The 24,007-nt window shown below is 37.4% G+C and overlaps 1 protein-coding gene across 6 annotated transcripts in view; it reads left to right on the forward strand.

Moving 5' to 3' along the window:
• Window positions 1-23,458, forward strand: part of Asxl2 (ASXL transcriptional regulator 2) — a 67,243-nt gene extending 43,785 nt beyond the window's left edge. For all 6 annotated transcript variants that reach the window (XM_078029546.1, XM_078029547.1, XM_078029548.1 and 3 more), the window contains 4 exons: window positions 5,638-5,734; window positions 8,372-8,477; window positions 11,022-11,733; window positions 13,022-23,458. In XM_078029546.1, the coding sequence (XP_077885672.1) occupies window positions 5,638-5,734; window positions 8,372-8,477; window positions 11,022-11,733; window positions 13,022-15,469 (3,363 nt within the window). In that variant the 3' untranslated portion in view covers window positions 15,470-23,458. The remainder of the gene's footprint in view (window positions 1-5,637; window positions 5,735-8,371; window positions 8,478-11,021; window positions 11,734-13,021) is intronic.
• The last annotated feature ends 549 nt before the right edge of the window (window positions 23,459-24,007 follow it).

A 24,007-nucleotide genomic window follows, 5' to 3' on the forward strand; every position in this document is an offset into this window, starting at 1 on the left:
TTTTTTTTAAGAGACAGGGTTGCTGAGGCTGACCTTGAACTTGTGCTCCTACTGCTTCACTTATGAGATTTCATCTATGTTCTAAATAATAATGGTTTTCTTCCTCCTTCCTTAAATCATTATGAAAACAAGAAGAGAGGAAGGCGTTTTCTTTAGTTTACAGTAAAGGACTAATTGGATATATTCCCTAGTTTTTAGAAAGATTAACAGCATAAGTAAGCCACGCAAATCATTATAGCTAATATAAAGTCAAAACTAAAACTTTCTAATTCTGGACTTGTTTTCTGGATGACGTTGATACCAATTTTTTAATCCTGAGAATCAGCATGTGTCAGAACAGTCAAAGTTTATTGTCTAGAGAATCCAGATAAATCAGGTATCTTCCAGCAGTAGTGACAGGACATGTTCACTACTATGCAATTTATTTTTATCACCACAGACAACACCATTGAGGTCTCTTCAAGCCATTTGACCTAGTTTTACCTTCTTTATAAATGGCTGCATATTATTTCATCTTATTAATATTCTCTAGTTAATTTACCAATTTCCAAGTGACATACACCATATACTTCCAAGGTACTACTTTCTCTCCCTTAACTCTTCTTGAAGAAATGATTTGGGCCAGTAGCCTATAATCCCAGCAGCATGGAAAGCTGAGACAGTAGGATCCAGAGTTCAAAGCCAGCCTCAGCAGCTGCAAGATGCTAAGCAACTCAGTGAGACCCTGTCTCTAAATAAAATACAAAATAGGTGGGAATGTGGCTCAGTGGTTGAGTACCCCTGGGTTCAATCTCTGGTATCAAGAAAGAAAAAAAGAAAGAAAAAGAAATGATTTTGGGGGAAGGGTACTAGGATTTAAACTCAGGTGAGCTCTACTACTGAACTATGTTCCCTGGCCCTTCTTTTTGTTGTTGGTGTACATGGACTGAATATTTTTATTTTATTTATTTATTTTTATGTGGTGTGGCTGAGGATCAAACCCAGTGCCTCACACATGCTAGGCAAGCACTCTGCCACTGAGCTGCAACCCCAGACCCCCATCCCTTCTTTTGTTTTATTTCATTTCATTTTTATAATCTTTTTTTTTTCATGGTGCTGGGGATTTAATTGGGGTGCTTTCTCTCTGCACTAAATCTCCCCCGCCCTTTTTATTTTGTATTTTGGCATGGGACCTCACTTTATTGCTGAGGTTTGCCTCAGACTTGAAATCCTCCAGCTTTAGCTTCCCTAGTTGCTGGGATCATAGATGTGTGCCTCCACAACTACTTCCTTTAATTTTTTTATTTTGAGACAGAGTCTCATTGTATTGCCCTGATTGGCCTTAAACTTTAAATCAGCATACCTCAGCCTCTCAAGTCACTGGGATTACAGGTGTGCACCACTGTGCCCCACTAATCAGTATTTTTAAAGAACCTCGTTGAGAGTTTTTCCTTTTTATTTTTGTTTTTAACTCAGGGTTATTAAACTTGGAATAATAGTATAGGACCTTAACTGATGGTCTATTTTTGGAACTCAGTTCTGTCTGACACATGGCCTTCAGATGGAGATTGCCACAAATAATTTTAGTAAAAGGAACCTTAGAGGTTTCTAGTTAAATTTCCCACATAGGGTAATCTTAATTGGAAGGCTACTTGGCCAGTCTTTTTATAGTTATTGTTTTGGTGGGAGTACACTGTAATCTGAGTTATCCTCATGTGTGGAGTATGCAGTTATAATTAAGTAAAATTAAAATTTTACTCTAAGATGAAATTTAAAGTGTTTATACAGAATTCTGATTATTAAGATTACAAATTGGAAACTATAGTATATGGAATCTTCAGTAAAGAACAGTAGAAAACTATTATTTACATCAGAGGGTTGGGTTATATTTTCTGATATAATTCAGTGTTTACCATATGGAAGATATAAACTTTCTTCTGAAAGCAGATTTGGGGTTAAAATAACAACTTAAAAATTCAGAGAGTTAACCTGTGGAGTAGGTTAACTGACAGTGGAGTAATTTGCTCATCACTGGAATATTCAAATGGAAATTGGATAATGTATTATAGGAAAAAGTCTATAACTCCTATACCAAATTTTCATCGGTCTCATTGGCCTGCAGCCACTCCTGTTAATTATTGTCACTTTTGTATTAGGGAGAGTTGAATAGTTAGTTGCACCAGAAACTATATCCTATAAAGTCTAATGCATTTGCAGGTTAGCCCTTTATAACAAGTTTTCAATTTCTGCTATAGAGTCAAGGGAAATACATTGGCCCAGACAGGTTTAAAAAGTAAAGTGAGTTATGAAGTGATCCTCAATTCCTAAGGTTGCCAGATCACTTTCTAAAATTTCTTCAGAATTTTAAACCATCTAGTTGTTTTTCTTGTTGTTGTTGTTTTCTTGTTATTTTCCTATTATCTGAATTTAGGGTCCAACTTTCTTTTCTTCTGGATGCACTACCTATCTGTATATTTGTACAATCCTTTTTCTCACTATTTGAAATAACATTAATGTTTTGTATTCTATTAATATGTATGTAACTTATACTTAAAGTGCTCTCTCCTCTTCCATTTTTTTTCTTTGTTTATTCTAATACCAGTAATAATAGAGCTTGGGGGTTTGGGGGGCGGTGAGAGGTACTGGGGATTGAACTCGGGGACACTTGACCACTGAACCACATCCCCAGCCCTATTTTGCATTTTATTTAGAGACAGGGTCTGACTGAGTTAGTTGCTTAGCGCCTCGCTCTTGCTGAGGCTGGGTTTACACAATTCTCCTGCCTCTGCCTCCCACACCGCTGGGATTATAGGCATGCACCACAGCACCTGGCAATAATAAGAGTTTTGATGCGGTGACTTTGTGTAGTGTGTTTAATAATCATAAAGCACTTTCCCTTGCCCAGTTTTTTTTACTGTCTTTTTTCCTATATGAGCATTAAGATAATTTCATTCAATTCATTAGAAATCTATGTAGGGATTCTGATAAAATTATAAAAGTTAACTTTAGGGAGAGTGACAATTTTATTTTTTTATCCAGGTTTTTTAGATCTGTGCTTTGTATAATTTAGATGTTATGGGTTTTAACCAAGGTAGGAAATTCAATATTTCTAATATACAGAAAATTTTTTATTTTTTAAATTTTTTACAGTACAGAGGATTGAACCTAGAATTTTATGCATGCCAGGCAAGTGTTCTACTACTAAGCTACAATCCCCTGTTCAAAAGAAATTTTTTTTTTAGACCTTTTGGGAAAGCATCACAAATCAATTCAGTAGAGAGTGAGTTTGGAGAAAATATTTTTAACATGTGATTATAGTCATTACCATATATAATATGCAAAGGGTTCTTACAAACTGATGATAAAGATGAGCAACCTAATGGAAAAATGAGAAAATGATAGGAATTGACCCTTCACAAGATTGCAAATTTAAATATTGAATACACATTTAATAAGGTGCACAATCACAACAGCAGTCAACAGAATTTTTTTACCATTTCAGAAATTCAATAGCATGAAAAAATTGTTGCCAAGGAAAGGAGTATTTCATATACTGCTGGTAGAAATGTCTGTTGTTTGAGTCTTTTTGAAAAGTAATTCCACATATCTAGTTATACACACGCTGATGTTCTTTTTTTTTGTTTTTTAGTTGTAGATGAACACAATAACTTTATTTATTTTTATGTGGTGCTGAGGATTGAACCCAGTGCCTTCCACGTGCTAGGCAAATGCTCTACCACTGAGCTATAACCTCAGCCCAATACATTGTGTGTGGGTTTTTTTTGGGGGGGTGGGGGATTGAACCGTATGCATGCTAGACAAGCACTCTACCAACTGAGCTATATCCCCAGCCCCACGCTAATATTCTTTATTCTAGGAACATACAGAAATAAAAGCACTAGTATACATCTCTATAAGAATACTAGTTGCAGCTTTCTTGATTATGGGGAAATGTTAGGGGAAAAAAGTATATGTCATTTGGAAACTGGTAAATTGAGTTATATTCATATAACAAAATAGTATGTAGCCATTTTAAAGAAGGATAAAAACTAGGCCAAATGAGCTGGGTGTGGTGCCTCATGCCTATAATCTATCTCAGTGGCTTACGAGGCTGAGGCAGGAAGATTTCAAGTTCAAAGCCAGCCTTGGCAATTTAGCAATGCTATAAGCAATTCAGTGAGACCTTGTCTCTAAATAAAATATTTTAAAAGGCTGGGAATGTGGCTCAGTGGCTGAGTGTTGCTGAGTTCAATCCCCCATACCTTCCCCCCCAAAAAATTATAGGCCAGATGACTTGAAGAGACTTCAATGGTTTAATCTGTGAGAAACATAAACTGTGTACATATCTTGGAACCACTTCTGTAAAACAAATAATAAACCCTTTTCAGTTGTTTTTGTATAATCATTAAAGAATGGAGTGGAAAGGAAGAGGAGAAGTAAATGGGAAGAGCTTGTTTTGATATTACTTTCCTGTAGGGGGATTGAGACCCAAGGCTGTACCACTGAGCTACATCCTCAACCCTTTTTATGTTTTATTCTGAGATAATAAAATGTCTCACCAAGTCACTGAGACTGACTTTGAGCTTTTGATCCTCCTGCCTCAGCCTCCCCAGTTGCTGGGATTACAGACATGTGCCACCAAACCTGTGTGGAAAGGAAATTTTTTTTTATTTATATGTGGTGCTGAGAATCAAACCCAGTACCTCACACATGCCAGGCAAGTACGCTACTACTGAGCCTCAACCCCAGCCCTGCAAAGGAATTTTTTAAAAACAAAATATTTAGATTAAAATATCGACAAGCCAGGTGCGGTGGCAAACACCTGTAATTCCAGCAGCTCACAAGGCTGAGGCAGGAGGATTGAGATTTCAAAGCCAGCCTCAGCAAAAGGGAGGCACTAAGCGATTCAGTGAGACCCTGTTTCTATATAAAATACAAAATAGAGCTGGGGATGTGGCTCAGTGGTTGAGTGCCCCTGAGTTCAATCCCTAGTACCAAAAAATAATACATATATATATATATATTTACATTTATAGACATCAGCCAGGAGTAGTGATGTATGCCTGTAACCCTATCAACTCAGGAGGCTGAGGCAGGAGGATTCTAAGTTCAAGGCCAGCCTCATCAACTTAGCAAGGCCTTAAGTAATTTCATGAAACCCTGTACCAAAATACAAAAGGGCCGGGTTTGTGGTTCAGTGGTTGAGTGTCCCTGGGTTCAATCCTTGGTACAAGTGAATAAAAAAGCTAGGCACAGGCTGGGGATGTGGCTCTAGTGGTAGCACGCTCGCCTGGCATGCGTGCGGCCCGGGTTCGATCCTCAGCACCACATACCAACAAAGATGTTGTGTCCGCCGAGAACTAAAAAATAAATATTAAAAATTCTCTCTCACTCTCTCCTCTCTCACTCTCTCTTTAAAAAAAAAAAAAAAGGCACAGTGGTGCATGCCTGTAATCTCAGCAACTTAGCAATATCCTGTCTCAATATAAAAATTAAAAATTAAAAAAGACATCCATAATAAGCAGCTTAATAGGTGATAGCTAGTGCACCTCTGTAAAATTAAATGAACATACATTCTTTTCTAAAATGAAAGCCAAATACCATACAAACACCTTTCCCTTTCTTTGTAAGCTTTCCCTGGCTTATTCTTTGAACCAGGTTGGACCAGATGGTTTGATGAAGTTGAATGGCTCAGCCCTTAATAATGAGTTCTTCACTTCAGCAGCCCAAGGCTGGAAGGAAAGATTATCAGAAGGTAAGTGTTCTGCCTCTGGTTGCTCAGAATCTGCACTTGGAACAACAGTGACAGTATATTGGCACTTTTCCGCCTTGTGGGGTATTTAACCATTTGGAAGGTAAAAGACAGGAAGTTTCTAAAAGATAGAATTCGCTATCCTATATGAAACATAATACTAAATTTTTTATCTGGAGCCTCTATAACCAAGTACACTCCACATAGAGTCCACCAAGTGTGTTTCTTCAGTGATTTAAAGTCATCTTAGAAACTTAAAAAATGGATTTGCAGGCCCTGTTACTAAAGATTTTGATTCAGTAATTCTACATTAGTGCCTGGGAATTGAAATTCCAAGCTTACTAATAATAAGCAAAGTGTACAATTATTTTATAGTGCTGGGCATCACAGCACCATAAAATAATTAATACTAATTATTAATTATTAATCTAATACTTTTCCTTTCCTGAGATAACCTCTTTGTTATTGGCAGCCCCAATGGAACCAACAGAAAAGGAATCAGAACATTTAAAATTGTACTATTGAGATATATGTACATACTGTAAAATTCACTTATTTGAAGCATACTGTTAAGTGGTGTCAGAACATTTTAATAAATATGAACCATGACTGAGAATTACTGACCATGGTCACTAGTGCCTTGTGTACCATGCTTCTAATCCTGATTTAACAGATTTATTGAGGGCAAATAATAGAGTATTAAAAAGTTACTGATTGATTGATTTTGCAAGCACTGTATATAGTATTTGTCAGCATTAGAAATTCTTAACCCTGAATGCTCAAAACACCTCTTAAGTTTTTATAAACATTTGATGTCCAGGTACCTCCCTGAGTAATTTTAATTACTCTAGGTTAGTACCCAAGGGTTAGTATTTGGGTTTTTGTTGTTATTGTTGTTTAAGGTTTTCCCATGTGAGGCTAATATTCAACAATAATTAAAACCGCTGGGTATTACATCTGTTCTTTGGTATACCTGGAATACAAAATTATACTTGAGAGTTATATTATGCCAAAGAACAGCTTAAAACAAGTGTGAGACCTTTAAAGTAAATACATTTGTAAGGAGAGCATTAGGAATGCTATTCGCTGCTTAGTTTTTGTCACATCTCAACAGTTAAAATGATTAGGTAATAGATATCTGTTATTGGTCACTGTGATTGTTAGTGTCTTCCCTCCTCCCTCCCCCTCTCTTGTGCTCTGGATTGAACTGAGGACCTCATGCATGTCATAGGTTTTATGCTCTCCTACTGAATGATACTCCTAGCCTTGCTGATTGCTTTTGTCCTTTCTCTTTTCTTCAGATTTCCTTTTTCTGAAGAAATTGAAAACATAAGCACTTTAAAACATGTCAATTACCAATACCTTTTTTAAACAATAAATTAGTTAAGGATAAATAGGTACTATCAACAATGATACCTCAATAGTTATCGGTATTCTTTTTTTTTTTTTACATCCAAGCAAATGATTGTCTATTGTCATATGATCATATTTTATGAGTAACCAAAACTTTGAACACTGTACATTTATGAACAGAGATCAGTACTGTTTATCCCTCATTCTATGATACATAATAGAACCAATACCACAAGTTCTAGAACAGATTCTGAAAGCTAAATTTCTCTTTTTCTGTTTATTTACTCATGACTGTGATGTATGTGGTCCTCTAATACTTTTCCTTTCCTTTTTACTGTCAGGAGATCTTAAACTTCAAATTCTTACATTTTTATCTCCTACTCTCTGATGGTTCTGGGTATTAGAGCATGAAAGGGTACAGCCTTTCCTAGCCATAAGTTTGAAGATGGCCTACCAAACACATTTACTGTTCTCTGCTGATGGAGTGGGAAAGATTGAGGTGGTTGGTAGTATATGCAAATAAAAGGCGAATTCAGAGTAGCTCAGTTTGGGGCATGTTGAGTATCCTGTAGCTAGGGCATTAGATTGCTGGTTTCTGAAAAAATTAGATAACTAACAACTCCAGAATAATTTCCTACTTGGAATGATTTCTTATTTGGAATCTCAAATGCCTTTAAGCAAACCATCACTTTTCATTATGTAGTTAGAGGTAAAAGACCTAAGGTAAAATTTTCCTTAGAGAAACATATCATTCTTTTTCTGGTAGAAAATAAATTAGAGGGGCTAGGATTGTGGCTTAGCAATAGAGCGCTATCCTAGCACGGGTGGGACCCAAGTTTAATCCTCAGCACCACATATAAGTAAAGGCATTATGTTGTGTCCATCTACACATAAGAAATTTTTAAAAATATTTTTAAAAAAAGAAAATAAGAAATTCAAGATTAGAGACTAAAGAAATTTGTATGGAATATGACGAATATGATGTTTCATGTAGGAGGAAGGTACTACTGGGAAGAAGTCCAGAGAAAAGGCACTGTCGTCCTCAGCTGTGTATTGAAAACTACATGGAGTTGTATATAAACATGTTTTTATTTCATCTAGTGATATTTAAGTCTACTTTACAGTGAGGTATTTGGGGAAGTTTCTGTTACTTTCACATAATAGTACTCTGATTTCCGTATGAGTTTTTCTTGATTTATAAATAGTTAAAAGTTACAAAAGGGCATTTTTCTATTCAGTATCTTTTTTGTTGTTGTTGTTTTGTTTTGTTTTTTTGTTACATTACAGGTGAGTTTACACCTGAGATGCAGGTGAGAATTCGACAAGAGATTGAGAAGGAGAAAAAAGTGGAACCATGGAAGGAACAATTCTTTGAAAGCTACTATGGTCAGAGGTAATAATTAATAAGCCAAATTCTGTAAACCGTACATTAATTCCTGCACATATGTCATATAATGCTTTACCTGAGCAGAAATTTTTCCTTCAATTTTTATTTCAACAATTCTTTACCGAGAAGCTGTTTTTTGTATTTGTTTTTGTTTTGTTTTTGTTTTCTCATACCAGGGATTGAACTCAGCGGCACTTGATCACTGAGCCACATCCCCAGCCCTATTTTGTATTTTATTTTCAGACAGGGTCTCACTGAGTTGCTTAGTGCCTCACCGTTGCTGAGGCTGACTTTGAACTCATGACCTTCCTGTCTCAGCCTCCCGAGCTGCTGTTTTTGTTTTTTAATCATCTTGAATTAGTATCCATTCCTTGAAAAAGATGAACAACAATAACCAGTTTCCTATAGGTGGGTTTTTTGTTTATTTTGATTTTTTTTGTTTGTTTGTTTTTTGAGGCAGTATCTTGCTAAGTGGACTTAAACTTACAGTCTTTCTGCCTCAGTCTCCTGAGTAGCTGGGATGATAGGCTTGTGTCATCACACCCAGCATACATCCTTATTTTCTTTTTCTTTTTTTTTTTTTTAAAGAGAGAGTGAGGGGGACAGAGAGAGAGAATTTCAACATCTATTTATTTTTTCTTAGTTCTCGGCGGACACAACATCTTTGTTGGTATGTGGTGCTGCTGAGGATCGAACCTGGGACGCACGCACGCCAGGCGAGCGCGCTACCGCTTGAGCCATATCCCCAGCCCCCTACATCCTTATTTTCAAAGAACTGTGGTCAAATAGTTTTTTCCCAATAAAAATCTAAGTGAAATCATTTTTTATTTGTTTTAATTAGTTATATATAATAATGGAGTGTCTTTGTTTGAAATAGGATTGAACACCCAGGCTGCTATTTGTTCTTTTTTTTTTTTTTTTTTTTTTTTTAATCTCCAGGTAGTGTTCATTGATCCCCTTCACAGTTCTTTAGGGTAGATTCTTTTTGAGATTAAGTATCTCAAACTCTCATTTTTTCTGTGTTCTTTGCTTTTTTTTCTCCCAGATTAAATCAAAGCCTAAATGCATATGATATGCAAGCATACCACTCAGAAACACCTAATTGTTTTTTTGTGATGCTGGGGATTGAACCCAGGGCTTTGTGCATGCCTGGCAAACACTCTACCAACTGAGCCATATCCCGAGCACCTCCCTACATTATTGAGTTTTGAGCTATGTAAATGATGATGTATATATTTGGGCCATATTACAGGTAACAGTAATTCTGTTAATATTTATTTGCTTCCTCCTTGTTAGGCATATGTAACACATTACAGCATTTTCATCTATTACTTTTTGCCAGCTGTTATAGAACAGTTTTGGGGGCGTTATTGGGATTGTGTGTGTGTATGGTACTGTAGATCAAACCCAGGCCTTAACAAATGCTAGGCAAATATTGTATGGTGAGCTATATCCCCAGCCCAGTAGGACTGTTTTTGATAACTGCCTAGTTTTGCCGTTGGCTATACCCTCTCATGTGTTGTACTGACTTGAAGTCACCAGAGAGGATTTCATTGATTTTTGACTGTTATGTAATATTATTAAATATTAAGAAGAGTCATTAATGACCCTTAAAGATTAGCTTAGCTTTTTAGCCAGGACACACTGTGGAACTCCCAGTTACACCATAGAACAATGTAGCAGCACACTCTCAAAATTTTAGAGCTAGACCAAGGAAGATTTGAATAGACTTTTTGAAAATTCAGTTATAATTCTCAGCTTCTGGAGAGTATCAATAACCAGTTTCCTATAGTTTCCTCTGGATTCCCTTAGATTTCTTGGGCCAGCCTTTCTACAAGTACTGCAGAACAAAATTGGTCACAGTCCAAACCAAGTCCCAGGGTCAGGGTTCTTGGCCTTCTTTTTCAGGTCCTCATAGTTAGTCTGTAATACATATCTCTAGACAGTATGACCCCCCCCCCATAAGCAGAAGTAATAATAGTGATAACCACTAGTATTGAGTTTTACGTACTTCCAATGAAATAATCATCATAGCAACATTATGAAGTCATTAACCCCAATATACAGTTGAAGAAACTGAGGTGCATAAGGCTAGTCTATTTATTCAATATCACATGGACATCTGGTATCAGAGCCAAGATTTGAACTGGGCCCTCTGGCTCAAGAACATTCACTATTATTAATAATAGTGAAGATAAGTAAGGCACCATGGTGCACGCCTGTAATCCCAGCAGCCCAGTAGGCTGAGGCAGGAGGATCACAAGTTCAAAGCCAACCTTAGTAAAAAGCAAAGTGCTAAGCAACTCAGTGAAAACCTGTGTCTAAATAAAATACAAAATGGGGCTGGGGATGTGGCTCAGTGGTTGAGTGCCCCTGAGTTTAATCCCTGGTACACCCCAAAACAAAAAAAGAATAATGAAGATAATACATGAAAATTAGCTACTATGTGTCAGGGGTTTTTCTAAACATTTGTCCTATTCCATTTTCTCATAATGCTTCAGTAACATGTGCTATCTCACAATTAAAATATTTTCTTATTTCACCTTTTAGTTCTGGGTTGAGCCTTGAAGATTCAAAGAAATTGACAGCTTCCCCCAGTGATCCCAAAGTAAAGAAAACCACAGCTGAGCAACCAAAATCTATGCTTCCTTCAGAGGCCTCTCCTGTCAAAATACTCCCAGGCATTTCCCAGTCAGAATGTAAAGAAGAAGCAGTACAAATGCCTTCACCAGTCAAAAAAGAAGAACACGAAAGCCAAGATGAGGCACAGCCTAATGTCAAATTCACAGAGCCCCTTCTTGCCTCAGCTACCAGTGCAAATGAGCTTACTGGCATTTTTCCCATCAAGTGCCCGAAGGATGAGGATCCCTTGGAGCAGAAACCACTTGCCTCTGCTGCACAGGAATCTGAGAAAGAGAATTATCATACCACAGTTTCTAATTATAATAAAAGTGAAAGCCAAGAAGCTGTAGTTACATCCCTAACCAAACCCAAGAGTCCTGGGCTGGAAAAACCAATAATGAAGCCCACAGCAGAAGCAGGACCCCAGGAGACCAGCAGCAAAGAACCTCCCACAACTCTTGTTGATCAGAGCCCAGAAAACCTCAAGAGAAAATCTTCTCTGACTCAAGAAGAGGTCCCTGGAAGCTGGGAGAAAAGACCACGTGTCACTGAGAATCGCCAACAGCCATTTCAGGTGTCGACACAGCCCTTTCTCAATAGAGGAGACAGGGGCCAGGTGCGCAAAGTACCACCTCTCAAGGTAGGAGAACAGAGAGAATTGGAAAGGAGAGATGGCCTAAACAATAGGTTTTTGATATTCTTACTAAATTTCAAGTAATAAATGGTATTTCTTAATGTAAAAACATTTGTAGGATATAAAATTCAGTTTTAAGTATAATATATGATGTAAAATATGTGAACTTTTGACACATCTCTAACTTCTGAGTTAATAATCAATTTTTCAGCACTGTTGACTTGAGAAATTAATAGAAGTCTTCAGTGACCTCTTTCCAGAAAAATTGTATTTTTTGGAACTTAAAGGCTTTTTTTTTTTTTTTTTTAAACAAGGTGCTCTAGAACATGTCTTAGAATTATTTGTTCCTTTAAACTCAGTCATCTATTAGAAGTGTCCACATTTTGTGATGCACTGCAAAATACTGTGTAGGACAGGAGTCCGATTCTTTTTTTTTTTTTTTTTTAATTTATTTTCTTAGTTGTAGGTGGACACAATGTCTTTATTTTATTTTATTTTTTTTTTAAGAGAGAGAGAGAGAGAGAATTTTTTTAAATATTTTTTTTTTTTAAAGTTCTCGGCGGACACAACATCTTTGTTGGTATGTGGTGCTGAGGATTGAACCTGGGCTGCATGCATGCCAGGCGAGTGCGCTACCGCTTGAGCCACATCCCCAGCCCCTTTATTTTATTTATTTATTTTTATATTGTGCTGAGGATCGAACCCAGTGCCTCATACATGTGAGGCAAGTGCTCTGCCACTGAGCCACAATCCCAGCCCAAGATTCTTTTATGATATGAAAATTAGTGGTTTCAAATCTGATAGTCATTAGCACAAGCAGCTTTTTATTTTTTTATTTTTTATTTATTTATTTTAATATTTATTTTTTTAGTTATTGGTGGACACAACATCTTTGTTTGTATGTGGTGTTGAGGATCGAACCCGGGCCGCACACATGCCAGGCGAGCGCGCTACCGCTTGAGCCACATCCCCAGCCCACAAGCAGCTTCTTAGAAACAAATTTTTTTTCTCTAGCAGTTCTAATTTGTAAATTTTGGGATTAGGACCCAAAGTACAAATAATACCAGCCAGGCATGAGAATGACTTGCAAACATGCTCCTCTCCCTTATGAGTGGGCAGAGTAGAAGGCACCTAGAAGCAAACTTGAATTGCTCAGTCCTAGATGTCCCATGTTTTTATGGGTGCTATTATGTTTACCTGCTCTAAAAACGTAAGGATTATCATGAAGTTTTGTCTGTCTCATAAATGAAAACTAAGCCTTGTTGTGTTTTTTTTCCTCCCCTATTTCTTTCAGATCCCAGTCTCCAGAATCTCCCCCATGCCGTTTCCTACATCGCAGGTCTCTCCCAGGGCTCGTTTTCCAATCTCCATCACTAGTCCTAACAGAACAGGAGCCAGAACTCTTGCAGACATCAAAGCAAAAGCCCAGCTGGTCAAAGCACAGAGGGCAGCAGCTGCAGCTGCCGCAGCCGCCGCTGCAGCCGCCTCAGTTGGAGGGACCATTCCAGGACCTGGCCCTGGGGGTGGACAAGGTCCAGGAGAGGGTAGTGAAAGAAAAACTGCTAGAGGAGGGAGTCCAGGCTCAGATGGAGTCAGTGCAACTGGAAAGGGCCCCACACTGGAACTGGCAGGAACTGGAAGCAGGGGAGGTACGCGAGAGCTTTTACCCTGTGGTCCAGAGACTCAGCCCCAATCTGAGACCAAGACCCCAGGCCAGGCACAGCCTCATAGTGTCTCTGGAGCACAACTACAGCAAACCCCCTCAGTGCCTCCAGCATCTGCCATCAGTGGAGCATGCACGAGTGTCCCATCACCAGCTCACATAGAGAAATTGAACAGTGAAAAACTGAACCCTGCCAGGGCATCAGTCACAGTGGCTTCCCCTAGCCACCCACAAGGGCCTAGTAGTCACAGACAGGAGAGAGCCTCTTCTTCTCCAGCAGGCTCTGCTCTGATCTCAGGAGCTTTGCCCATTTCTATTGTAGCTGTTGGCACAGTTGAATCCAAAGCAGATTCTAATATGAACACACCAAATCCTTTAGTCTCAGCCAAGACAACTGCTAGTGCAGTAGTGGATACATCCCCTACCCCTTTAACATCATTATTGACAACAGCCACTTTAGAAAAGCTTCCTGTACCCCAGGTCAGTGCAACTGTAGCATCTGTTGGGTCAGCTTTGTCCTCGAGCATTTTGTCAGCAGCTTCTAGCCTTAAAACCCCAGGAACTTCTTCTACAAGTGTGAATGGGCCCATTTCAAGACCAAGCTCTAGTATCCCAGCTAATAATCCTTTAGTTACTCAGCTGCTCCAAGGCAAAGATGTTCCCATGGAGCAAATTCTGCCTAAACCTCTCACCAAAGTTGAAATGAAAACTGTACCACTGACTACTAAAGAGGATAAAGGGATGGGAGCACTCACAGGCACCAACATAACAGAAAATAGCACCAGAGAGGAAGTTAATGACAGACAGTCCCATCCAGCTATCCAGCAGCTGGGGAAAACCGTGCAGAGTAAGCAGCTTCCCCAGGTTCCAAGGCCCCTGCAGGTCTTTTCAACTAAGGATTTAAGGGAATCTAGCATCGACACACACCAGTACCAAGAAGGACTAAGTAAAACTACTCAAGATCAGATCCTTCAAACTCTTATCCAGAGAGTTCGGAGGCAGAACATTCTCTCATTTGTGCCGCCTTCACAGTTTAACTTCACTCACTCAGGTTTCCAGTTAGAAGACATCTCCACAAGCCAGAGGTTCATGCTGGGATTTGCTGGCAGAAGGACATCCAAACCTGCAATGGCAGGTCACTACTTACTTAATATTTCCACCTATGGCAGGGGTTCAGAGAGCTTTAGGAGGACCCATTCTGTACATCCTGAAGACCGCTTTTGTCTTAGTAGCCCCACTGAAGCCTTGAGAATGGGGTATACAGATTGTAAAAATACAACAGGAGATAGTAGCAGCAGCAAAGAAGATGAAACTGATGAGGAGAGTACTGGCGATGAACAGGAATCTGTCTTGGTAAAGGAGGAGCCCCAGGCTTCCCAGAGTTCTGGCAAGCATGACACAAGTTCAGGACCCCATAGTAGGGAAACCCCATCCAACAATGATTGCTTAGCTAACAAGAATGTGAAGGCTGAGAAACCAGTGAATGAGCAAGCCACTGTAAGCAAGGAGAATTACCTATTTGCTAGAGGCCAAACATTTGATGAGAAGACCCTAGCCAGAGATTTTATTCAGGCAGCACAGAAACAAATGGCTCACGCAGTAAGAGGTAAGACAATACGTAGCAGCCCTGAGCTGTTCAATTCTACTGCTCTTTCTCTGCCTGCAGACAGTCCCACCCATCAGCCTTTGCTCCTTCCATCACTGCAAACTCCAAAATTGTATGGAAGCCCCACACAGATAGGGACAAGTTACAGAGGCATGATTAATGTCTCCACCTCATCAGATATGGACCATAACTCTGCTGTACCAGGTAGCCAGGTATCTAGCAATGTAGGTGATGTCATGTCCTTTTCAGTGACGGTCACTACCATCCCTGCTAGCCAAGCTATGAATCCCAGCAGCCATGGCCAGACAATGCCTGTTCCAGCCTTTCCTGAAGAAAATAGCATTGAGGACACGCCTTCAAAATGTTACTGCCGCTTGAAAGCCATGATTATGTGCAAAGGGTGTGGAGCTTTCTGCCATGATGATTGCATCGGCCCCTCTAAACTGTGTGTCTCCTGCCTTGTGGTTCGGTAATGAGACTTAAAGATAATGCACTGTAAAGAAGGGGGAAAGAAAGGATTAACAAGATGTGTTTTTGCATTATTTGGAATCACAGAAATAAGGTTTCATCTGTCTTCTTAAGAAACATATTAATCAGGAATACAGAGTACAGGTCATTTGCATTCTAGAGGAAGAGCACCTTGTATAGTAAGTCTAAGTCAAGCAAGACTTTTGTGAATTTGTGACAAGTTTGCACTTATAAATCATGTAAATATGTCACATTTGTTTAACATTTTTCCAAGTGTTTAGGTAATAATGTATTACTTTGAATTCAGATTTATGTTCCATTTTATGTGGCTGAGAAAGTTGATTGTCATGCATGGTATAAGGAAGCTATCTCTTTTGACCTTTCCTAAGAGTGGGAAATAGAAAGAGTGGTCTAAACCCAATGACTATTCACACTGATAATGTCTTCACATTATGGTTGCAGATTATTCATATAGGTTATTTGGCCTTTGCACAATTTGAATTCAGGATTTATACAGCCCCTTTACTTTAGAATGGGACCTTATGAAGTAGAAGTCTTCTTTCCATCACAGGCAGTGTTTCCAACCCTGAAAGCCCTGACTTGGTTCTTGACTTCTGTGAACCAGTACTGTCATGAAGTGGAGACCTGCTGTTCCCTAATCCCACCCTCCTGGCCTGAGACAGTGAATGTGGTCTGTGAAGGGAGTGCCTCTGTTGGCCCCACTGTATGACAGTAGTCTCTACATGGCAATCGGTCTAGCAGTTCCAGCAATAATACTTTGTCATTCGTGGGAGCCCACAAACCTGTTTGAAATACTAGTGTAAGATGAGAGCAGACAAGTGTTAGTGATGGGATGATTTAAGCTGTCTTGTTGGACAAGAGAATGAAACTGCAGAAACTGTTAAACTAAACATAATGGAAAATTATTTTCACACTAGAAACAAGATAGCCTCTTTTCCTCTTCCAGCCCTTAATCTAATGTTATATAGTCAGCTGTTATCACAGCTAGAAAAGCTCTTCAGTGGCACATTGGCTCCTTCTGTGCAACCTGTTTTACCTCCCAAGCATATAAGGAGATTGGAGTGATTTTATTAAATCTTATCTTAAACACCACATGTGCACACACAATACAAGACATTTTCTTATTTTTGTCCCCTAATTTGGAATTATTGCTATCTGTGCTCTAAGGATGCTTAATATAAAGGGGCTTTGGTGAATGGCTAAGGAATGTCTGGAAAGGAAGAAAAACAGCTCCAAGTTTTGTTTTTTCATTTTGTTATTGTTTGAATCCTTTTCTAGTGACTGAAAAATTTTAAGTATGTACAATTTATGTCATGGTTAAAGAACATTTAAAAAAAATTAGTTTACCAGAATTTGGCATGAAATAGGAGATAATCGATTTGTATTATTTGCGTATCGATTTAAGTCTCCTAATTAGAAGTGTGTAAAGTAAAAATATTAGTGCAACCTAGTACAGTTGTATTTGTACTTAATACTCAAGATGTGATACTTACAAAATTCAGAATAATTTAAACCTATTAAATAAGTTACATTCCAGATTAAGAAAAAGGAGGCAATTATCTCTCTTGCCCATTCTGCTACCTGCTCCTGCCCACTCCATCCCCTGCATCAAAATCTCTTAAAATTAACTTAGGAAGTTATTTTCATTCTTCTTTTCTGGTTCTTTTGTTGAAGCCCAAGACCAATATAGGATTAATATTTGTGTTGCACTTTCAGACAAGACCATTTGATGTCCTTTCATCTCTCCCTTTTCTGCTTTTCTTCTAGCACACACATAACTAAAAGGGTCTAAGGGATCCAGGGATAAGAAATTCTCATGTGAAAAACTAGTAGGAAACAGAAACCAGGGTTCTGCTCCCAGACTTTAAGTAACCTTGATTAATCCTAGTGGATTTAGAAAGACCTGTCGCTGGTTCCAGCCTGTTCACTTCCTCATCTTGTTAACAGCACTGAGTGCTGGAGTTTTTTCAGAATTGACCTTGCACTAAATGTCAGTTACGAGTTTGAATTGATGAAGGCAACTTTTCTGCTCTGCACCTTTCTTGCCAGAAACTTTTCCTTTCATGATACCTTTAATCTAAGAATGGATGGACTATAACCAGGACAGGAAGAAGGCAACAGGGATTTTCAGGTCCATTTAGAGAGGAATTCACATCCTGCTTCTTCCCCTTGACCCAGGCTCCTGGGCAGATAAGTTCTAAGCATTGCTATCCTCCAGATTCTAAGTAATAATACCCAGTTAAATGTTTGCATTTAAGAATGCGTCGAAAACAAATTGCCAGCAAGATACATTCCCTCAGACTCAACCAGATGAGAGCCTAGATTCTCTTATATTGGTAGTAAATTAAATATGAATCAGTTTATTGTTTCAAACAGTGGTTTCAAGGAGAAAGCCATTTGTTTTATAAGCTGAACAGAAAAAATGCATTACAGTCTGGCCCTTTCAATATTAGAGTTTGGTACTTCAGTACCTTTAAATCAATGTTTATCTTAGCTTTTGATTGGTTTTACCTTTAGATTATTTCTGAAATGTTTTAATAAGTGCTAAGCTCTTCTTAGGATATCAGATGGTACAGCTCCCACGACTAGTGAGACAAGCTTGACACTTAACCTCCTTTGTGCCCTCTAGCCTTTAGGTAGCCTCCACTGCAGGTCATCTCAGTCTGATTTTTAAATGTTCTAAGTTGTCTAGTAGAATGTTCCCTGAATCTTAAAGAGATTTTTGATTAATAAAAATTCTTTTTCCTACTAAATGGGAAAATAAAGCCAAATAACCTGGAGTTGTTTCCCCTGCTTCAGTTTCTTAACCCCTGTGCTCAAGATACTGAAGCTGTCTGTGCTAATCTATGTAACATTTTAATTTAAAGAGTAAGAGCTGGCCAATAATGGGGAATTTTTCTTGGGTTAGAGGGAAGCATGCTTACATTAGTTGGGAAGGCACATGGATGTAGATGGTTCAGAACTTATCTCAGATTTAAATAGCCAAAGGAAGAGCTTCTTGCCTTCCAGGTGAAGGTGCAATGTCATGCATATTAATGACCTGCCAGTCATTAGCCTAATTGTTTATTATTGCCTTCCTTTACCTTAGAGATCCTTAAAGAACCCTTTGATTAAAAGATTTGTTTTATTGGGGTTGGAGGGTATTTGGTCATTATACTGCTATTTATTTCTGAAATTCACTGTCAATATACAGGGGTATTTTTTCTTTGATATCATATCATAGCAAGGAGGGAAAATCTCCCCACTACATTACAACAGTGTGCTAAGTGAAAAACTTGGCCAAGAGTAGTTTTCAGCTCAATTTATAGAATAGTCCAAAGAGACTGAGAAACATGATGCTAGGCAGGGACCTTCCTACATGTTTCAATACCTACATACCTATTGAAAGAAAACAGTAGGTAAGACATTTCCTAAAGTTGAAGCAATAGCTTCATAGAGTCTTGGTTACTTTATTTTTTTTAATGCTTTACATTTGATACAAATATTAAAGATCAATTTTAAAAATAGCTTTCCAGTAATATATTTTAAGTAATATATATTTTAATATCTATGTAAAAAGTGACAGTGGAAGACTGAATTTCTTATATATGGTATGTTTAATGTAGGACCTCACTGTTTAAGGCACAAATTATTTCAAAGGAAATTACTCTGAAGACACTCAGATTATTTAAAAAAAAATGCAATAAGGGGAATAGTTTTGGGGTTTATTTTTATTTTAAAAGAAAATTCACTTAACTTTCCACAAGCTATTTTTTCCCCACTGGCTTATAAGGTTTGTACAGACTGGTTTGGTAAATGCTAAACTTTTGTGTCTTTTGCCTTTTTAAAGGAATTGTTAACATTGGAATTGAGGGTATGTACAGAGAAGTTGGTGTCAACACCATTTAATAAGTCATATTTTTTCACAAATATAGAAAAATCATTTTACATAAGAATTTTAAGTATTTGCAATAAATATATGTATATAGATTGTATGTATTCATATATTCTTATTTTTCATTTTATTATTAAGCAAAAGATAATTAAAAGTGAAATTGAAAACCTTGGAGTTTTTGGTGAATCTTGAGGTCTGACATCTGAGAGTGGCATGGGGAGGGGCCCTCAGTTATTGCCTTATAGTATTATGAGAAAAGGTTACCACAGACCTTATGGAAGAGTGTGAAATGAGATATTTGGTGATAGATTAGGATAGTGCATTTCTTTCAGAACTTACAGAAAAATATTGAATTCTCCTCCCCATCTCCACGTTTTCCTAACAACCTTATGTTACTAGAAAGTGGAAGAAAACAAAGGGCAGTCCATTAAGTTTTTCTTTCTTCGCAATGATTAATAGTTCACTAGCAGGCAGTCTGTCACCATCTTCCAGGCCCTAGGAGTATGTGAAGAAATAATCTCTTGAAGATACAGAAAACTTGTTTCCTGTTTTCCAGTTCTTCTCTGAGAAGTGAGTTTCATAACCAGTGTATTTCATGTCCTGCCTGCTTCACTGATCTGGAGAGTTCAGAGAGCCAGGAGAACCTTGTGAAGAGAGATAGCTATGCTTGCATTAGATTCTGACACTTCTTGAAATGTTGAACTCTCTCCTGTCAGGAATGACAGGGAGATGACTGAGCCAGATGTTTGGAGAGGTCAAATGTCTGAGTCCCATACCTAGAATGCTGTCCAAGAGAACTCATTTTGTGGTTATAAAATACTTGATTTTTAGATGTAATGGGGAGGGAACAAAATGATACCTAAATCGATGGTCTTTGCAAATATATAGCCTGTTCTTTTAAATGAGTAATGTATAGATTTATTGATGAACTGAGAGAAAAGTTGGAAAGGTTACATTTTTCAAGAATGTGTCTTGAATGACCCATGAAACTATTTATTATGATTCACTAGTTCATTCTCCCTAAAATTTCCCAGCTCTGATTTTGTTTTCACTGGGGGAAATTTTTTTTTCTTTGTAACAGTAAAGATACATAGCAATAAAATTAAATAGACAATGTTATTTTTCAAAAACTGAAATTTTAAACATCTGGATTACCCAAAGACATTGGAGATAGTTCAGCCATCCAAGAGAAAAATTTTCTATAGCTTAGCTGAAAATGTACTGTTTCGAAAGGAAATATTTTATAAGTCTCAGGGAACATCAGCATCCTCCATAATTCCATATATAATAGGAATGAAGGAGAAATATTTAAATGTATGTAAACTAGCCCATAATGACCATTTTTCAAAGAATGACTCTCCATTTCTAATATATATTTATCATTATTTAAACAGGTTACCTACCTCATGGGAAATAAAGTTTATATTCAGGGAACCTAAAGGTATAGTTGGTCTGCAGTTCAGAGAGAAAGAGCAATTACCAGAACACAGGACAGCTTCAACTCCCCTTTATTTACTTCAGAGTCTTAGAAGCCTGTGTTCATTTTATGCACTACTTGACATCTGCTGTTTCTGAGAAGTCGTTTCATGGCATGTTTCTCACTTTTTGTGTGCAAATCATGTTACTAACTCAAGTATTTGTTGGATTAGGTACTAAAATGCTGGTTATATAAGGTAAGCAATATTAGGTAAATTGAAAAAAAAATATTTTCCTAAGTAGTAACTATATAGCATGTTCAGGGCTCAAGGAATAGTCAGTGCTTCCAAGACATGTTAAAAGAGCATGAATGAGTTATAAAATAGAAGCATTTGAGGCACTGAGTGAAACATAAAGGGAAAAAAGGTATTGTCCCTAGTAAAACCAGGCAGCATGGAAGTGAGGAGCCAGGTTAAAATTTTACTTTTAGGTTGGGGTTGTGTCTTGGTGGTAGAGCACTTGCCTAGCACATGTGAGGCGCTGGGTTTAATCCTCAGGACCACATAAAAATAAAGGTATTGTGTCCATCTACAACTTAAAAATTTTTTAAAAATTAAGTTTTTACCTTTTTTGAGAACTGTTATTGGAATATATAAGAAATCTAAATTGGAGAGAGGCAGGCCAAATGTAATGCTTTAAGATAACCCCAGGCAAGTACTAAGTTCAGTTAACCCTTTCAAGATAACAGCTAGGCAAGTAACACAGTTTCAAATACAAAGAAACTCAAGGAAGTTTTTTATTAAAAATATGGTTTTCACCTTACAGTTGAGAAGGAACTAAATGCCTTCATTTTGAATTTACATTCCTGTTTTCTCCAAGAATGGAAAAAATACATTAATATTATTGGTTTTCTATCTTAATACTATAGAATTGACCTTTTTTTTCTTTCAAGTCACAGAACTTGAATTAAAAAGGGCTTTAGCATGACCCTATACCTTTTAATTTTAGTATAAAATTAAAATCCTGATTCTTATTCTAGAAAGTTTGAGGTAGAAAAGGTTTCAAAGGAAATAAAAAATATGAAGATTAAAAAAAAAAAGAAAAGGTTTCAAAGGATAAATAATTATATTTTTTCAGTGCTTACACTTGAATTTTTCTTATCACTTGTCTTTAACACAGATTATTGGATTTGCAACTTCTGTATGCCAAATTATCTATTTATGTTCCAGTTAAAAGAGTTGTCAGGTGTATTCCACTGTGTCACATAGTCTCAACTCTGCCCAAGAACTAGGAGGATGGATATAATCTATGTTCCTAATACTTGGTAACTTTCAACGGAAGATTGGATTTTTTCATAGAGATCATATGCACTAAGGAATAAATACTCCATACTTCCATGTAGATTTCAGCCTTAACCTACAAAGGGGAATCCCTACACAGTTCTTCCTAAGGAAGGACAGGAAACCTAATCTACTGTAGAGATGGGCTGTGCCTAGATAGTGGTTTTCCTAACAGTAACTTCAAACCCCTCCTAACTCCATTCAAACCCAAAAAGCCAAAGGAAAAACATCCTGATTTTCATCTTAACTGGAAAACATAAATGATATTTTGCAGGGGGAGATAAACCAAATGTGATTTTAAGTGGATTTAACTGAACTTAAAGCAGCTTAATTTTTAAAAAAGATTTTGAGTTCACATGATTTTCAGTTGCCATGAATATAACACAGAATTTGACTTGAGATATTTATTGACCAAGGAGTGGTTTTCTGTTGGGCTGTGTTAATTTGAATTTGGGGTTGTGTACCTACCTATATCTGCTAAGTGAAATGGAACTTGGCTTCATAAGCACTCTTATTAGACCCAGGTGACTCAATGCTTTTTTATTAAGTTTAGTCAGGGATCTTAATAAGAAAATAATTAAGTCATACCAGAATATCTAAAAGTATTTTAGAACTTATTTTACACAGCCTATGTCCTTCCAGTGGAGCATATGGTATATAAAACTTCATGTGTGTTGGGTTAACTCTTTTAAAAAGCAGATTAAGTCAGCAATGTTAGGTTTTCAGGCAATAGCAGTTTGGAGACTTCAGTAGTGCCCAGCTGAATCTACGTATCAAGTTTTAAAACAATCTTGATTCTTCCCGAGTCTCATATTTGCTACCCCTTTGTTAGATGAGGAGATGGGTTCTAGACTGGGAAGGATATAATTTATTCTCTGATAATAAAGTACTAATTAAAGAGCAAATATGTTCTTTGAGAATTCACAAAATCTCTAGAACCCATGGAAGATCTGGAGTACATGACAAATGAAACTAGAAATTAAAAACTTTTCTCGTAGTTGTAAGTGCTTTGACCTATTTTTTCAAAACTCAGTTCAGTAAGTCACTGCATCACACCTTTCACCAGCAGCAAGAAAAATCAGAATGGAAAAAAAAGACCTTATGTTGGTCTTGTTCACTTTTAAATTTTTGTGCACATAGGCCTTAGTACTTTGACAGATAAAACTCTCTTGCCTTTTAGCTCCTCACTATTGACTTTATTCTCACTTGTTGACTGTTTCTTTTATTGGTCTTATAGAAACTACCTTCTTCAGAGTTGAATGTATAACAGTGTTTCTGCACATGGACAACCTGTATTTTATTTTAATGACTCATGGTGAATAAAGGCATACAGTTTTACTCTACGGACTGTGCCTTTTCTTTTCTAAAGGAAACAGACACGCAGCAGGTGCCTTACCTGCCTGTGGCCCCTTCCCCTGTCCCTGATGGCACAACTGTCCATGGGCCATTGCTAATGTTGGGAACTACAAAGTACTGATCTCTTCATTAAATATTGAAAGAGAGGTTCAAGAAATCAATTTGACTAAGTGTATATCTTAAAAAATAGAAGGGAAACCTGATACTAAAAGCTACAAAACAGTTGTTACTACCATAAAGACTAATCAGACCAATGGAAAAGAATAGCTCAGAAATAAACCACCACATGTTTGGTTAAATTATTTTCAAATGAATGCCAAGTCATCAGTGGGGAAAGGACAGTCTTCAACAAGTGTATTAAGAAAAATGATGTTCATGTGCAAAAGAATAGAGTTGGATTCCTAACACCATATACAAAAATTTAAAAGGACAAAAATTGTAGAACTCAGGAAAACAGGAAGAGCTTTTATAACTGAATTTAAATATGATAAAATCACAAACGTTGTTTGTGTGTGTGTGTATACATTTTTTGTTGC

The sequence above is a fragment of the Ictidomys tridecemlineatus genome, chromosome 12 (assembly GCF_052094955.1).
Source record: "Ictidomys tridecemlineatus isolate mIctTri1 chromosome 12, mIctTri1.hap1, whole genome shotgun sequence".
In the NCBI taxonomy this organism is placed as follows: domain Eukaryota; kingdom Metazoa; phylum Chordata; class Mammalia; order Rodentia; family Sciuridae; genus Ictidomys; species Ictidomys tridecemlineatus.